At 36.0% G+C, this 19,329-nt stretch overlaps 1 protein-coding gene across 1 annotated transcript in view; it reads left to right on the plus strand.

Annotated features, from left to right (window-relative positions):
* The window catches only part of LOC149075777 (nephrin-like), a 154,345-nt gene that overhangs the window by 92,432 nt on the left and 42,584 nt on the right, over positions 1 to 19,329 (plus strand). The window contains exons 10-16 of the mRNA XM_089243287.1: positions 3,363 to 3,499; positions 4,885 to 5,038; positions 7,030 to 7,088; positions 8,911 to 9,154; positions 10,304 to 10,621; positions 15,438 to 15,722; positions 17,485 to 17,775. Coding sequence (XP_089099413.1) covers positions 3,363 to 3,499; positions 4,885 to 5,038; positions 7,030 to 7,088; positions 8,911 to 9,154; positions 10,304 to 10,621; positions 15,438 to 15,722; positions 17,485 to 17,775 — 1,488 coding nt within the window. The remainder of the gene's footprint in view (positions 1 to 3,362; positions 3,500 to 4,884; positions 5,039 to 7,029; positions 7,089 to 8,910; positions 9,155 to 10,303; positions 10,622 to 15,437; positions 15,723 to 17,484; positions 17,776 to 19,329) is intronic.

Below are 19,329 nucleotides of genomic sequence, written 5' to 3' on the forward strand. Positions count from 1 at the left end.
AACTGTGGACAAGATTTACTATGAACAAACTACAAACAAACATTGCACCAACATCACAACGTACATCGCTCCATTTTGATGATGTATGTTTTTTATATGAGTATCAAGGTCTTTCTTATTGGGACTATTTAATTGTGCGCATTAATGGGAATACCATATAATTTTATATCAATATGAATTTGCACTATTGGGGAAAAATACTGGAGCACGTAAAAAATTTCATTCTTCAAATTAATTTATAAAGAGTGCACACAAATTAGAAAATATATTTTAAATTTAAAACCTTGTTTTTTGGTTGTGAATACATGAATTTCTGCTATCCCCTTGAATATCATTTTTAGTTAGCCGAGTAACATGATACAACCAGATATCATTATTATTTTTTTTTATCTGTATATGACTCGTGAATATGTGTTGTGTCGTGTATGTCATCAGCGAATGATTGGGAAACCTAAATAAATTTAACAATAAACCATAAAAGCATCCAATTTTTGTCTTTCTCATGAATATTATCGGATTCAGAACAGTCACTTTTGGATCACCACTACTTTCTCTTTCGGTGGCAAGAAGTTATCACACATTTGCATTATCAGAGTTTACATTGTAAATCTCCTCAGCTGCAGATTCATTGCCTGAAATATCATGTAGTACTGATAATATATCATTATTGTTCAAATATGTCTGCCTTCTAAAATAGTCATTTCTACATATTGTGAATGGGCCTCTGTTAAGTTTTTTCAAAGCAGATGGTGACATGAAGAGTTATGAAAAGTCTAAAACAAAAACTGAAGTTGTTAGATGAACAGTCAGAAAAAAAAGTTTCTTCAACTTTTCGATGGAAGTTGGGGAAACTTTTTTTTATTATAATAGAGACTATAACTAAATAAGAAATAATGCTGAATACATGAATTTCTGCTGTCCCCTCGAATATCTTTTTTTAGCTAGCTGAGTAACGTGATACAGCGAATATCATTATTTTATTTATTTTTTCTTATCTGTCTGGGACTCGTATGTGTTTGCTGTATGTGTAGTGTTGTGTATGCCATCAGCGAATGATTGGGAAACCTACATTTAACAATAAACTAAAAGCCTCCATTGTTCGCCACAACGGAAAACCATACTACCATAGCTACTCTTGGGCGTATTATGTATAAACGACGTTATCTTCCGAACGAAACATTCAATGTCTTTAAATTTTTGTACACAAAAATTCATGCAAATATAGTGAAAAGTCACTAAGAATTGAGTGTGAACATCAAATACTGTCGAGATTATAATGTTTTTAAAATAAAAAAAACATTAAAATGATTGCTCTTGCCGTTCTATATATAGCGTTAACGTGATCAGCACGTATTCCCAAGAGATCGTTACGATCCGTCCAGGGGAATTTGTAAGTGTTAGAAGACATCCATGCCCGACCCGGGATTGCACAGTCAGAAGCTAGCTCACTAACCACTGGACTGCCTGGCGGCTAATTGATGCAATATCAATAAAATATCACAATATAGAAATAAAACTCAAAGTTAATAACGGGTTAACCGTTATTAACTTTGGGTTAACGGGTTAACATCTTCACGTGTAAGAGATTGTTTTTTCTGTCTTATATAAGAGCAAAGACTCTCGATGCGTTTCTTATTCAATTAATTACGTATTATGCGAACTTAAAGAGAGAAAACTAAGAAATGAACATACGAATAATTACACCAAGTTCGGTTTTTCCCCGATTGGCGCTCTCTTTTTGTTTGACGTGAAAGGCAGCAAACACGAAACACACACACAGGAATAGAATACAGTAACGGAAAATTGACAAGTTATCAGAATTTCTGAAAAAGTTTCCCTTTGTGCCTTATTTTAAAAACGTCATTCTTATTTGTGTTATTTCTTTATACATCACCAGATAACATATTTTTACTGCAAAGAATAAAACCTCCATTTAAATCTCCATTTAAATTAAGATGCCTAGAAGTTAATACTACCATTGAAAGCTTCGGTGATTTTTGCTGAAGCTGGTTTGGGAAATTTTAAAATACATTTAAAGATGGAAAAAATGTCTTAGAATATTTGACGAAAAGAAAAACGACTTTATATCCTATTCGGAAAACAAATTCTTTCCCATAGTCTATTATAGACTCTGTAGGAAAGAATTTGTTTTAATTATAAGAAAATTTAGACCGTCCATATGCTGACCTTAAAACTCAACATGACAATTTTTCAGAATTGAATTTTTTTCCGGGAAGAATGTCCCTCTCCATGGTGAATCTGCACCACAAACTATGCATTTCCTAACATGAAATAATTTTTCTCACAAGTCCATAAACAGTATTTGCATAGCTACCAGTACGCACCCCATATTACTACCGAACCGTTGATCCTAGAAGCATAATTGCAATTAGAAAAAGTATCAAAATAACGTGTAGAATTCAGATGCACCATTCATATTGCAATCATCCTGTCCTCAAAAACCCAAATTCAGAGTTGTTTCCCTGCTTCTCTTGTGACCAACAAAAATAGTCCACAACAAAATAGTATTTAATAAATTATTTGAATTGAATAATTGGATAAAAATTAGGAAAGAATAGCAAAAACTAACGAAAAACGCTTCTTTCCCTTATTTATTCTCTTCTTTCCCGACTTTCCTCCGTTTTTGAATTCAAATATCACAATGAATATGGCACATAAAAAAAAATTTCCCCTGTCACCAGGGTAGATCGAGCAACATTTCTGTCATTGGGTTTTTGAGCACAAGGTAGAGAAAATATATATTTTTATTTAATAACTATACTACTCCTCCCTTGCAACATAAATGATGCATCTAAGTTTTACACGTTATTTGGTTACTTTTACCTAACTGGAAGTATGCCGCTAGAATTAACGGTTTGCCAGTAAAATGCGGTGCGTGTTGGTTGCTATGCACCCTGTATAATTGCACAAAATGAACGCATAATCCGTCTTAAATAATAAAAATTCAGAAAATCGGGTACAATACCAGCAATACCCTGATCTGATTCATTTCGCGATTTAAATTTGCATTTGGTGTAAACAAACTTCACATGATGAACATGTAAAAAAGACTTGTATGATGTGCATTTCACTGACACAAACAATTACATTCTCGAATACATCCAAAAAAACCTTCGCTGAAAGAACGAGTGAAATGTTAATAAAAGTTTTTCACATTGTACTCTACATAATGCATTTTGCACATGCCTGTAGATCTATTCAAGAACTTTAATCATTCGTTCGGAATAGAAAATTAAGAAGGGTAAAAGAAAAAGGGGGGAAATTGTTCTACCGATCTCGGAATTTTCGAGCGAACTGAAACTTTCAGCTAATGTCTCCTAACTGTGTCCGCCTTGTTACAGATCCGCCTAGTCCGCCATCAATCATGGGATACGAAGAAGGGACACCAATACGCTCCGGTGATTTTCAAAGACTGACATGCGTGGCAATCGGTGGCAATCCTTTAGCTACACTTCGCTGGTTCAAGAGAGACAGAGAGGTACGTACTGTATATATACCATCTATACACGTATATAAACTTCTCTATCTCTCTCTCTTCACTGAGATCTTGTCTACCAGGAAGACGGATTAGCTTTCAAACTGTGCGTCGGTATAAAGTCTCATGCCCTACTACAACACACTCGATCATTTCGCGAACTAGCTAAAATACAAGTGCATACATGCACCTTTTTTTTCCTCATGTTTATATTTATCAGGTTTTATACAAAATTCTAAACTGCCATCTTTTTCGCATATTTGACAGAACCATGGAAATACGGTTCATGCCGCTTAATGTGATCACATCGGGACTCAAAGTTTCTGATAAATAGAGTTCGGAAATTTAGGCAAAATTCAATAAACGCCTATTTTTGAACCTTTCTTTGTAAAAATGTCTTTTTTTTTAATTTTTGCTGCCATGAATACCTATTTTAACATTTTCTTTAGCTTGTTCGTAAGTTTCTGAGGTCTTATTCTGTAGAATTTGGATATTTTGAGTATGAAGAACTTGAAAATGCTTGACTTATTTAAATTCTTAGAAAATTTGATGCCGCCTCGCATTAGCTTTGCTTTTGCCAGATGGTGTTGGACGTCAAAGCTTTTATTTCAGACAAACGCAGCTATATGCTACATTAAGTACGGAAATGTTTGTCAACAGAGGAGAAGGAGAGAATACCTTCTAGCATTCTATATAGTTTTGCAGCCTGATAACGATAACGTACAGGAAATATTCAGTTTGGTTAGACCTTAGCTTTAGACTTTAGAATACGCAAAAAAAAAAAAAAACAACTTTTAACGGAAAAAAAATTGATAACATTATTCCAAGTCCCGTTAACTATAAACGAATTTTGTCCGACGTAATGATATTGGTCCGTTCCTTTCCTTCCATAAGTGATAACAATACCCGAATTATAACATTATCAGTAATTCTAATAAGTGGCTTCGACTGTACCGGGTTTCATTGAATATTTATCTGACTCCAGTTTCTACTACCACAAAGAGAAAAATTCATACTTAGAATAAGACACAACCATAATTCTTTATTTACATATATTTATCATAATTATTGATTTTTTATTGCTCTTATTGGTTTGCTGTATCTTTAATATATATGAAGTTTAGATATATTTGGCATCCGTATTCTTTCTGAGCATATTTTTTCAACCACCTCGTTAAGCATTTTGCCTGTTATAGTAATTGTATTTGCTATTTGTAGAAACTCGATCTTCTTGTTATCCATAGGATTATTTTGATTTTTCCCTGTACCGTAATTGCAACGAAAATGGAACTTAATAAGGATTCCCCGAACTCATTTTGCAATTTATATCCGCCGTATAATTCACTGAGCCTTAGGTGCCGGATGAAAATTTGATTAAAATGTTTCAGGTGCGTGCGATAACGTCAGTCAGCGGCAGCGGCGTTTTCAGCGAGCTCGTCATTAGAGCTGATGCCAGTGATAACGGTGTCACCTACAGATGCGAAGCAACTAATTCAGCTACCGAAAAGACTCTCACTGCCAATATTACTCTCACCGTTCACTGTGAGTTCGATTTATTTCTACCATTATATGTCACCGTAATACAAACTTTCCCAAATTTTTCACACAGTGGATGTCTCTACACAGCCGTAGACTTTAGAAACAAATTTCGAATTTCAAAAAAAAAATTCAAATGGCGCGTGGTTGCTCAAAACGTCTTAATTTTTTTTTCAAGGAGTCGTTAACATGAAGAATATATGAATCGGCACTCTGAGAAATCATTTGCAAAAAATTGCGTTTGTTAAAATGCAATTGTGATTGAGATAGTTGACTTTCAGCATACGTCGCCCGTGATTGAGGGTATGGTTCACAAATTGCAAAACGTACATAAATTGAAGTCAAAGTTGGGAATATTCTGTAATTTACAAAAAAATGCAATTACTACTTATGGTGAATAAAATAAATTAAATTGTTGAGTTCATTCTATTTGTGTACAGTGTATCGAGCTTATATTACTGAAGGGCGCAAGGGCCCGCTGCGACGGTAGTAACATCGAATACGAGAATATCACGTGGCGTGTTTAGTGCAAACTTCGCATCAGGCAATTTCTCCAATGTACAGTTCAGTCTCTAAATATCGCTTTCTAAGGATTCAAAAAAGAGATAAAAAACTCTTCTAAAGATAAAAAAAAATATTAAATTATTTCTTTCATTAATTCTGAAAAACTTTCTTTCATTAGTTCTGGAAGTATCTCTTTCATTAATATTTTGTAATTTTTTCTATCATTCATTCTAGATTTATTTCTTTTATTAATACTGAAATTACCTTTTATTAATACCGAAATTATTTCTTCCATTACTTCTGGAATTATTTCTTTCATTACTTCTGGAAGTATTTCTTTCATTACTTTTGGAATTATTTCTTTTATTAATACTGAAATTACCTTTTATTAATACTGAAATTATTTTTTTATTAATACTGAAATTATTTATTTCACCAAATCTGTATTTATACCTTTCTTTTATCCTGAGAATGTGTCTTTCATTAGTTCTTGAATAATCTCTTTCATTAGTTCTTGAATAATCTCTTTCATTAGTTCTTGAATAATCTCTTTCATTAGTTCTTGAATAATCTCTTTCATTAGTTCTTGAATAATCTCTTTCATTAGTTCTTGAATAATCTCATTCATTTTTTCTTGAATAATCTCTTTCATTAATTATTTTTTTCGTTAATTCCAGAATTTTTTCTTTCATTAATTCCCAAATTTTTATCTTTCATCAATTCCCAAATTGTTATCTTTCATTAATTCCCGATTTTTTTTCTTTCATTAATTCCCGAATTTTTTCTTTCATTATGCTGGAATTGTCTCTTTCAGTAATTCATCAGAAAGTTTTTGATTTTTAACTCTAGAAGTATCTCTTTCATTAATTTTGGAATCATCTCTTTCACTTATTTTTTTTTAACTGTTCTAAACTCTTACGGATGAAATAAGAAAGTAACGGGAGTTTCACTGACATTATACACGTCACGTGATCTTCCACGTTGTTCCATGTTGTTTAGGATACTGTTCTTAGTACTGCTGAGGCGCGGAGACCGCTGGCGTTATACTTCTTACAGTAATATAAGCTCAATGATACAGTCCCTAATAAAAGCAACTTTTAGGTCGATGAAAACTTACCAACACAGTGATAACTTGCTAAAACATAGAGATTTTATGTATTTAGTATGTCCTTAAAAATATGAAATTCTTCGCAAAGGAATTTTCAGCGCAAGATCTACATTTCAATAACCAGAACATTTAGCACACGTGTACTGTATAAAAATATTTATTTTGTTTATTTGGTTATGCATACGATCCCCTCACGCAAATTTCGAGATTTTTAGTCACGCCACTGAAAAACGCTTTGTAATTTAAGTTATGTTTCTAGTCAACAGTCGCAGACTAATCTGCGGTGCAAACAATTTGGGACAGTCTGTATGTAAATTGAATAAATATATTTCTCAAAGAGATATACACCTTGTTTATCTCGTATAATATATATTTTCTGTTCCAGTTCCACCTTCATCCGTAACCATCAACTTGTCACCAGTGAAACCTAGAAGCAGAGATATGGTATAACTATGTTATATTTTTTTTTGACACTAAATTTTAGGAAGCATTTTGGGGGGAATTTAAATGTTTGTACACAGAGTATAGTTTGCCGGCATATATTTCTAGCGCATTGGTTATCCAGGCATATGTGAGCGAGATCTAACTTGCTTAATACGGACCCAACATAATTTTCCAAATAAAAGGAATAAAGCCGCAAATGCGGCGTGAGTTACGTTTACACAAAATTTATCTCATTTACTCTACACTGCATCAAAAATATAAAATATATGTAACAATAGTGTAGAATTTTTTGAAGTAATTCACAATATTTACACTTAATATTTTGTACATTTATTTTCATTCGTTGAAAAATAACTGTAGGAAAAATATAATTGTCTTTCAATGTATTCAGTCATCGAGCAATCTTGAATGTTGGAGGAGCAAAATGGAACTCGTGGGCAACAGGTATAGGATGTTTGTCTTGTTCAGAGTATATCATACATGTTTTTTCGCGTCCCCACACACTCCCACTCAAAATATGTATGTATATATATATATATATATATATAAATTTCCCAGTTTTGCCAACCCGTAAGACTCCACGTCGTACCTGTAGCTTTTACCTCCCTTCCTGGTTACATGTGTAACCGACGAAGACCGAGACTTTTCGAATGCAGAGCTTTGAAAGTCTGCCTGCTCTCTGCAGAGAAACTTCTTAAAATAATAGACCTGCTCGAATTCGGAAGGTAGCGTCTCGACCAGTGTTTCCGAAAATATGGAGTATATCCCTCTTGGTGTGGACCGATGTAACTGCAACCTTACAAATCTCAGTTTCGAATCTGAAAAACTCTTGGTTTTTGAACGGAGAAGTGTCTCAGATTTTGGGTTCGTTTATATCGGTCCACCTCAAGCGAATGTACCACACATTTTCAAAAACATTGGTCTAGTTTCTGCTTTTTAAATGTGAGCTGGCCTACCATTTTAAGAAGTTTCTACGCAGATAACAGGCGGATCTCCAACACCCAACACGATTCTAACCTAACATGAAAATTCAGATACTTCGGATTTTTTATTCAATATATAGAAGGCAGATCACAGCGCCAATAGAACATGAAACACGCATTACTCTGTCACAGTGCCGTATCTAAGGGGGTAGATGAGCAACTGCCCTGGCGGCAAAATTTAGACGGCGGCAATTTTAGTTGGGAACAAAGAACACCGTTATAAAATTATCGAATTTTAAAGTTGTGGGGGCGGCAAGAAACTTAGTTATGGCCCTGCTCTGTCAACATAAATGTGTTAGGATCATACGTTCCGGCATGTACCAATTCGTTAGAAATTCTTATGTTTACGAGGTGAATGTTGATGATAAGTAATAGTAGTGGTAGAAGTCTCTACTTTCACATACTGGAGAGTCTTCCTTACATGTTGCATTGCAACATGTTGCGAACAAGCTCATAGTAACTCAAACAATTTCGCTGCCATTTTGAGAATGACGAAATGATGAATTAATGAAAACCATCTCTGATAATCTGTGTTTTCGTCTTATCCTGATAAAGATTCAAAGATTCGAATGGTTACCCATCTTCGGGTGCAAATGCGAGTCCGCTTTCCGTTGGAAAAACTCAATCGCAGAGAGAGACATTTCTCCCAATTTAACATGAGAAATAAATTCAATCCACATTCTACTCACTCTCGATTAACTTGAAAAATAGACGGCAACATACTCTAAAAATTTTCTCGAACGAAGAGTTTTTTATTAGAAACTCAAGCGAGACGTGAAAATCATCACAAATAAAATCCAAAGAGAGATAAAACAAAATTTTTCAATATTTTTTTTCAGGTGACCATCACATGTGAATCCGGCAGCAGCAATCCAGAGTCCACTCTGCACTGGTGGCGAAACGGTGAAGTTCTCACGAACTATGAAAGCAGCGTTTCAGACGCCCTATACGGTGGGAAAACGACAAACAGTCGTTTACAGATCACCGCCACATCAAGTGACGACGAAGCGATCTTTACATGCCAGGCAACCAATCAAGTCCTACAGCGTAGTGTTCACGAAAGCATTACGTTGAAAGTTCTCTGTGAGTACTTCCTTTGAGGATTCTTTTTATGAAACTTTCCTATGTACTAAGATCAAATGTCAACACCTGCATCATTATACAGTCATACTATGTTATAACGATCTCGGTCGTAACGAAACTGTGGCTATAACGTCAATAAATTGACAGTCGTGGTTGATTTACATGTGGTTGATTTCAATGTTCATTGACATTGTTTAATTCAACGTAGAAGAAAACGCCACGGCTTTGGATACGACACATTTTTCGTCTCTTTTGCTTCCGTTTCTACGGCATTTTCTTAGGAAATTCAATTCTGAAAATTGAAGCAAAATGTTTGTTATTCCATTGATAACAAACAATGGGAAAAAAAGATTTATTACATGACTGACGCTCAGACTTGCACATTGAAAGTACCTGTAAACGGAACGTACTCGTAATTTTACTTTTCTCTTTTTTCTCATAAGAACACCGGAATTGGTTTTTAACGAAGCTTCTTTTCACAAAAATTTTTAACCACGTTTTTAAGACACAGGAGATTCCAATGATGGATGTTCTCATCTCTCTCATTGTAGAGCCGAAATGCGTGAACCAAAGTTAAAAGAAACAATTAATTTGCCTTGATACGTGTTGAAATTTTGCTGTGAATAAAAACCGAGTCTATTATCTGGCCAAAAGATATTTTTCGGATAACCTTATTTTAATTTATAATCTTCACCAAAATCAAGAACTAAGATAATTTACATAATTCGGAAATTGTATTATAATGCATTTGACTATGCAGCAGAGACGAATACTAGACAAAAATATGTGTCATGTTAAATCATCTTTTCTCAGGAATACATTTTCATTCACTGCAGACACATGATTTAGAGCTTCACCAGTGACAAGGCTGCATAAAAGCAATAACAAGCAATTGTGCTGAAAATTTGCTATTTAACTTGTTTAAGATCTCTGAATTTTTTTCTGTAAATTATAAACGTTGTAATCGTAATGGAATTTAAAATGTTTTATTCAAAATTGGATTGAATCTGATTATATTTTTCATATTTGAAAGATCTTGAAAACATCAACCTCGGTTGTAAAGACAAAATTTCACAGAACCTTCGACATCATTATTATCGAGTTTGACTTTATTTCACAGATGTCACAATTTCGTCTTTACTTCCGCAGATAAACCAGAGTTCCAAGTGCCAAACCTTGAAAAATTTGACGTCATCGAGGGGGAGAACATCGTGGTCAATCTCACTGCCAGAGGCAATCCGACGATAATAACATACCTCTGGAAGAAAGGCATGTCCCAGCTCGGTCACGAAGGCTTCATCATCTCGGTTCCGAGTAAGAACGACGCCAAGCCGAAAAGTCGAGTCTCATCCAAAGGCCCGCTACTCGAGATCAAAGACTCCAAGAGGGAAGACGCCGGACAATACGAATGCGAGGCCACAAATTCTGAAGGTTCTTCTGCTGTCACCGTGGTCGTGAACGTTTTATGTAAGATATACAATCTACATTATTCTTTTTGCATTAATTTCCAATCACACAAACCACTAAATCATTCATATTTTTTATTCAGAATTGTTTAGTATTCATTTTTTATTTGGATGATGTGGAGAATTTATGTGTATGAGCAACACTGTCTCTTATACTGTATTTCAGAAAGCACTCCAGAATTTAGTAATGACGTAACTTTCAAACAGTGATAGTTATTGTCTGACCACGGAAAGCTTGCTGGAGGATATCAACCTCCTAGTTTCTCCATACCGAAAATGAGTCAATCTTTCAGCGCCGTAGCTCGCCATTAAATCTATATATTTCAATGAATTTAAATTATCGCCACCTATAAGTCACCTTAAAGGTGTTTTTCCTTCCCTCCCGAACATGTGCTTAGTTTGCGTGTACGTCTTTCAGAAACTTCACAAATTTGGGTATTTTGGGACTTAATACATATTTTTCCCATAATCGATTATGCACAACTCGAAAACGGTTCGAGATATGACATGTCTGGTAGGGTATTCCATGTTTCACTTGAGCTTGTCTGTATCACCGTCTTTTTTTTTTGGAGAAAATGTCACGTTCAACCTGTATACCCCCCCAAGATAGAAATATTATGCCTACTCATATATCATAGCGGTAGCGCACCCATCTGGATGGCGGACATCAAGTTCGAGTCCCTGAAGAGAAGAGGTGATTTTTCTTTTCTGTCGAAAAATCAGTATCTTTACATAAACAACCAGTTTCCAATATAATACGTAATAACAAGTGGAGAGGACATGTTTCTTCGACATAAAACTTCATATGCACATACAGTCGAAAAACATAAAACGCAACATGAATTAAGTCACACAAAAAACAAAATATATGTTTTAAAACTTACTTTTCAAATATCATCATTTGGACGATCAATCATCATTATTTATAACAAAAATATTTCGGTGAAAAAAAAAATTAAATTGCATTTTCGTTTTTATTATTATTCATCCCTCCATTATGAAGACTGTTTTCGTTGAAAGTAAAAGCAGCTCATTGCTGGCAATTAGAGGGAAACGGGACACAAAAATAATCTCGGTTCTAATTCGGCAGCGAATAATTCTAGCCTCGTCCCCTCCAAAAGCGATCGGAGGTGGAGACGAATCTAATCTGGTTTCGCACGATGTGAAGGCAAAGGACTGTTGTGTGCAGGGGGAAGGAAAACACATACAAACAGGAAAAACCGGTTTGGGGGAGGGGAATAGCGGTAGAGAGAGAACAACCATTCAATTCGTAGTAAACGGACATTTACGTTTTTTTCCCCCCAGGCGTGCTTTTGCGGGGGTCTTAACTACGATCCTGCAATCACTGGAGCAAATACTCTCTCTCTCTCTTTTTACTGTTTTTATTTCTATTTTTCGTATGGACTTATTTCATTTTGTGAGCCTCTTTTCTCGTTTTTCTTTTGGGTGGAGTTATTTTCGCTGCGGTGAACCGAATCGCACAAAGAGTAGGAATTATAACTACCAAAGGTTGTGTGTGTCGCTGCGTTCCAGTGTGCTGTTTATATACGTGTATGGAAGCGAATTATTCCAGGCTTTCCGGCTAATACTACGAAACATGGAAACATTTCCTCTTTTTTTCATTATTGTAGATATATCTTAATGCTTATTATTATATGCCAGGTATTCTTTATGTTCGTTTTGGCGCTTGTTTTCCCTTCCGCGTTGATGTTGCAAGAGAAGAACGAATGGCGTAATTTATTTGACATTACGCAGAACGGAATAAATCGGTTATAGCCCTAATGTACGGGACTGGCTTATGTACGTATCGTGAGATTATTCTTTTTTATTTGCTTTAGGGGGAGCTAGTTAGAATAGATTATCTTTTCATCGTGGATGGCTTATGATTCGCCGATGACTCTGCTGTAAAAATTCTTAATCATTTTTTTTTGTTTCATATGGATGAAACTGGGTATAACGTCGACTCTCTACTAGGGGATCGGATGAAAATAAATTTATAGGTACAGAGTGCGTTGACGAATGGCCAAATTTGCTAATTATTCTGGCAGACTTTCAGAAACTGGTAAAATAGGCGCTATTACGTTAAAAGTGATAGATATTATACAGGGAACTGAATGTTATAAACATATTTGTTTGTGCTCATGTCTTCATATTATGAATCCTCAATAGTATTCACACTGATGTGTGATAGTGTGCGTACTTTCTATTACACGTACATTTGAAGGATAAAAGTGGTAAACACTAAGTTCCAAAAGAGAAAATGTTGGGAAATCGCAAAAAAAAAAATGTTTTTAACTGTAACCAGCTTACTGAACTGGTTAAAACTGAAAAAAAACACATATTTACATTCTCTTTTATATCCTTTAGAGGACTACCGGGCACTTTTCACGTTGACAACATTAAAGCATTGCTGATACCTACACACTTTAACGTAAAAACACGGTGTTTGATTTTTTTTTGTACCACTTACAGTATTTACCATTTTTCCACTTAAATTATATTAATTTCTGTGCTCAAAGTGCATAAAACATGGGACCACAAACTGAGCATGATTTTATTAGCTAGGGATTCGGTAATTTGGAGCGATTCAAGATCATGCTGACTGGTCGAATACATGATACCGGCATTTTCAATAAACGGCATATAAACGGATTTTAGTGAAAATCCCTAATATTGCCGTTAAATTCTCGGGATATTTTATTTCCCACGTAAACGGGGCTTTACACCGATGGGGTTGATTGCAGTGAGCAAACATTCATACCATCCAAGAAGGGTTCAGGTTACATCAAAGAACTTGATGATGTCGTTTTTGGCGTCTGACAGTATCATAGTTAATAAATGAAATTTTCTTTTCGTAAAATGCTTGTTATGATTGCAATTATCAAGCTGTACACCCCAAATATCATATTGAAATGGTATTTCTATTATTTTCCACATACATGATCTTTCTTCATTATTATATTTACCAAATACTACCATAATGCTCGTGGTTGTCAAGTATTATGAATTTCACGTTTACTACATAGTACATGCACCTCGTGAACATTCTTATGTGGAACTTTCAATGAATTGATAAACGGAGGAACGTGTGTGTGTGTGTGTGTGGCCCTAACGTACTTATATTGTTAGAGTTGTATTTTTTTTTTCGTGTTCACACTGGTGCTGCCATCCGCTTTCCATATTTTAAAGTGAAGAGAACGAGTGCCTGGATTTTCATGTTATATACATGTTACTGCTCAAGTCTGTAATACGACCAGTTCGTGAAGTTGCCGTGCCACTTCTCGAATTTGCCAAGTGTTTTGGCCAGAGTCCGATTTTTAGAAATTATTCGGACTTATGCCAGCCAGTTCACGAAGTGACTGGAGATTTCTGGCCAAAGTTTAATGTGCTGATGTAAGACGGTCCGTTAGGTGCGAAATCGTCTTTTTCAGATCGCGAACTTGTGATACATGGCTATATACAGGGTGCATAGCAAACGGGGTACGACATTTTACTTTCGAACCGTCGATCCTGGAGGTATACTTCCAGTTAGAAAAAGTTTACAAATAACGTGTAGTACTCGGATATGCCATTGATGTTTGAAGGGGGTGTGTCTTAATACAAGCATTATTTGGAAACTTCTTGTAATTGGAAGTATACCGCTAGGATCAACAGTTCGCCAGTAAAATGTGATATACCCCCCCCCCCCCTACGTTTGCTATGCACCCTGTATAGCAGCTGTATTGGATTAGCTTCCGTGACGAGAAAGAAAGAAAAAAAGAGATTTGAAAGAAAAACTATTTATATAAAAATTAATATAAACATGTTTTATTTTTCTGACAAATCTTGAAAAAAAAAACATTACCTCATCATGAACGCGATATATTGGGTTGCCCATAATTATCGTGAAAAAATACTCCAACTAAGCGATGACCATGAGCCATACATTTCCTCTTCGGCAAAGAATTTCCAGTGACTTCACGAACTGGCTAGCTAAAGTCCGAAATTCAGACATTGGCCGGGTCAATTTAAAGGATATTGGCCATTTCCGCGAACTTGCCTATGTGTCGGGCTTTTCGCAACAATTTTTTTTTCACTGTAACTTACTTGCCCTATTCATGGTTTATCTGTGACTCCCCCAGAATAGTTTACCAGGTATTTTCCCATATAAAAGAAGCGTACAAATCTATATCGTCAGCTCATTACGATGCCCGCGACGGTTGTGCGACGTCCTTAAGCCGGGTTTTCCTAGGAAAAGGTTTTCTACGGTGCGTGCAGCGTGGAATCGCTGATTGGTTAAAAACATGAAATTAATGTTTTTTGACCAATCAGCGTTTTCACATAATAATGTGATGGTAATATGCAGGTTACCTGCACACGGTGCAGGTAACCTGCTCCTAGGTAAACTCGGCTTTAGGAGGAGCAATATACTCTTTGCGAAACTGGCGTAGATCTACCGACAGGTCCGTTCGTTACTGGAATGCCTTTATATATTATCCCCTCGTTGACTGCCCACATTTCACGGTATAATGGTCTTTGTTTCCAGTCTAAAATGAGTTGAATATTCAAATATCTATGTGTGCACGGAATATATTGGAATTCTAATGCTTATTCATTCAGCATGTTATGTAGATTAGCATATGATGATGAAATTAATTTCAAAAGATGAAAAAAGTCTCGTACGATACTTGAAAAACAAATCAAAATTGCTTTCTTTTATTGTTTTTTACCTTTCACAAATTCGGGGGAAAAGTGACAAGAGGTTTTTTTTCTTTCGTTTCCCGAAGTCAAAAGTTCTGATATTCATTTTTTTCTTCTCATTTCTGCTTTTCCTGTAGATCCAGCTGTCGTGACCTCCGTGACCAGAAGTGCCGTTGTCAGTCAAGGCGAAGACGCTTCGTTCGAGTGTGCGGCCATTGGGAATCCGATGAGAAGTGACGTCATCAAGTGGAGACGCTCCGGGTTCGAGATGCGAGCCAACAGGATCGAGGAGAGACTCGAGTGGGGACGTTCTTTTCTCACAGTCATGAACGTGACCAGGGTCGACTCCGGAGTCTTTGAATGCGTCGCCTATAACGGGATCGGCGTCGAGGCGGTCGGCAAAGCTCAGCTCATTGTCAAGTGTGAGTTGTGAGTGAAAGTTCCTTAGGAGTACCGAAGATAATATATGAGCCTTATTCCCACTTCCTTTTCTTAGCTCCCTTTTTCTTGTCTCTTATTTTTTTACCCGGAATTCAAAATAATTTTTTTTGGAGAGAAAGAAAATGGGGATATAAATCGTTCCTTTTTCTTTTGATTGATTTATTTGTTATTCTAAGTAGAAACGAATATAAGAAAACGCACACATAAATGTCATAAATCACGCATACCGACATACATTTTTAACGCAACTAACTCTATTTCTGTCAATGACAGAGAATATATTCAGTAATTTCATGATGAAGCATCAATGCACGGGTGCAGGCATAAACGGATACGCGATTCTCGAACGAGTGGCAGGATCGGACCACAGATAGTCCGTATATAGCAGTGGTTCTCAACCGGTGCTCCGCGGAGCCCTTGCGTCCCCTTGTGCACTCTGCAGAGGCTCCGCCATAGCATCAGTGAAATTAAAAAAATAATAATTATAGATATTTTTAAATAGTAATAATAAATCAGTAACGTTGATGAATAATTAAATAATTGGCCTACGGGGCTCCGCCATAGAATTTTTAACTAAAAAGGGATCCACGAGTCAATGAAGAAACCGTTGGTATAGAGGATGGGGAGAAAATAATGCCTATCTCCTATCTCCGCCCTTACCCCGTCCTAATAATAACGGGTGGCCATAAAATAATCTCCCCTGTTTGGAGGCATATGCAGCTAAAACTATCGAACGCAATGAAACAAGAAAAGATGAAGAGGAAAAAATACAGGGTTGCAACAATGCTTCGCGATCATAAGGAGAGGAAAGAATTTATTCCACTGCCGTTTGAAAGTAATATTACGTCCTTTATCGTAAAGTGGTTAAAAGAAATGAGTAGCACCGCTATCACGTACGTACAAAACAATTTCCAAAATCTATCTAAATTTGCAAATTTCTTAGTGCGTACGCGACAGCTGTGCCAATATCTCCCTTTCTGGAATTCATCTCCCCATGCCTTCCACAGTCTGTATATGAAATATAGCAGGTGCCTGCAAACGGCGAAAGTTATTATATGGCTATCCTGTACAAGTTCACACAGAATAGGATGAGGCTGGAGTAATTGTCTCTTTCACCCAGCTCGTATATCCACCTATGTGTGCAGAATAGCCACAATTAACTGCCACTGCAATCTAGCAAGCGCAGTGACTATAATTGTCATATAAGAGACTGATGAAGATATGGGAGAAGGTTTCTTCAAAACGATTTCTTTTTAGAATCGAATTCGCCGAAAAGAAGTGAACGTAGAAGGGAATTTGCATGAAACTAAGATCTTTGAAATGCAAATTTTTGTCTAAGAAAAAACAAAATTCGAATAACAGTGTAGGAGAGGGAAAAAACATCTCATTCGGACACTTATGATTTATCAATCGTGTTCAGGCACTACGCTCTTACCGGTACGGCACGTAAAGGTTGATTCATCAGGCGAAAGTGTCAGGGGTGTGTGAACGGGTCTCTTAAAATGAAACGTGGGGACGACGAAAATTACACAAAATTACAGGAATGTCCCCTAGAATACCGGTCGGCTAACCTGAGTACAATAAGTCATGGATAAATTTAATTTGTTTTTAATCAGATGCACAACAGACCCTTCAGTTAAATTTTGATACGATACTTTTGATGAAAGAATATGAAAAAGTTCTCCCATATATATATATATATATATTGTAATGATACTGATAAATGTTTGTGTGTATCTGCAGTCAAGCCGGAACTCTATACGCTCAAGCCATTCAAGAGAGTTGCTGCTGGAACCGGTGACAGCGTCCAACTACATTGCTTAGCAGTCGGTGCACCAATCGTAACTTTCATTTGGTCTAAAGACGGAACAAAAGTGGAAGACGGTTACAGCAAGACGTCTCAGATCGACGACGTGACATGGGAGACGACACTCACCAGAAACGAAGTCAAAGACGAGGAATACGGCACTTACACTTGCACGGGGCGGAACGAGGTCGGACAGGACGCTGTAAAAATCTCCCTCGAGAGAAAAGGTACGTCGTTTAGATCATATAACATGAATTATTACATGAGATATTAATTTTATTAATTCAATATATCAGGGTTGCACAAATCCCATGAGCCATGGCGATTAAAATATTTTATTGGTGCCTAAAATTTTTCTTGTCTAGTTACTAAATTGCAGGCTGAGAGCAGCACATAACGTTTGGAATTTGCAGCACATATCAGTCAACCTGAAATTTGATGAAAGAGGGTCGTTATGCCCTGAATAAGTCAAAAAAACATTTTGGTACTTTTTGTTCGGGAAAAAAACAATTTTGGAGCCAAAAAACTATACTGGTGCATAGATTTTTTTTGTGATTTATCCAGATCTGTAACATATTAAGTTTAAGACGAGGAAAATTTATGAAATTATTGTTTGGAATAGTGAAAAAAAATATTAATTAGCATTAATTAATTAATTTGATCGTTTTCGCCTCACAACGGTCATTTTCTGCACACGGCGGATAATTAGTCCCTATTATATATATATATATATTTATTTATTTATTTCCGATACCGAAAGGCAGCGTTTGGCATTTTGATTTTTTTAATACTCAATCTGAGCTTGGTTCACTAACGCCTCGGTGTGGGACTCCCTCCGGTAGCAAATCATTTTCTATGGCGCCGTTCTGATGTTCCCAGTCGTCAGGAAAATTTCTGACAAGGGCGGATCGGTTATCGAACTCGCGACACCTATGAGCATCTTTTGGTACTTCAGGCCTTATGTGGACCTGGAATACTTGGCTTAATTAATTAATTTAACGGAATTAAATTTTCTACAGATATACACCCGTAATACAACTACAAACTCAACATTAACATCACGATAAATGTCAATAGATATGACTCAAATGAATAGTCAGATGAATCAAAGTAATAGTCATAATCAATCAAATGTAGTGTTGATTGCTTAATTTCCCCCTGCCGCATTTTACTAGCGAACAATTGTTCCTAGAGGCAAACTTCCCATTAGAAAAAGTATCCAAATAACTTGTAGAACTCAGATACGTCATTCATGCTGAAAGCGGTTTTTACGTACTGAAATAATAATGACTTTCCACACGGGTACCCTATCCTCAAAGAATGGAATAAAACGTTGTTCTCAAGCTGAGTTCTACACATTATTTGGATAATCTTAAATGCCGTTGTAGCCAAGATTGACTGTATTTATTATATCTACAAGGTCATTACACCACTTAAATATATACGTCGCATTTTACTGGCGAATCTTTGATCCTAAAGAAGCATACTTCCAATTATATTAAACGTATCGAAATGTGTAGAACTCAGCTTAAGATTCCGTGAAATTTTGTCGTTACAAACGAGAATGACGTTTTTAAGAACTTTTTCCACAACAACTTCAATTAGTAGCGTTCAAATACTGTGGGCTTGGTGTTTTTGTTTATGATTGGAATGCATGCTAGCATGCTGCGAATGTTAGCGACATTGCCAAATATTGCTTTTAAATGACGTTTTGTGGGAAAATACAGTGGTAGCAAATCTCTAAAAAAATGAAGATTTCACGGAAAAAGAAAACAACTGGG

The sequence above is a fragment of the Pholcus phalangioides genome, unplaced genomic scaffold (assembly GCF_987345545.1).
Source record: "Pholcus phalangioides strain wild (caught in Gottingen) unplaced genomic scaffold, Ppha-v1.0 ptg000015l_1, whole genome shotgun sequence".
Taxonomy (NCBI): Eukaryota; Metazoa; Arthropoda; class Arachnida; order Araneae; family Pholcidae; genus Pholcus; species Pholcus phalangioides.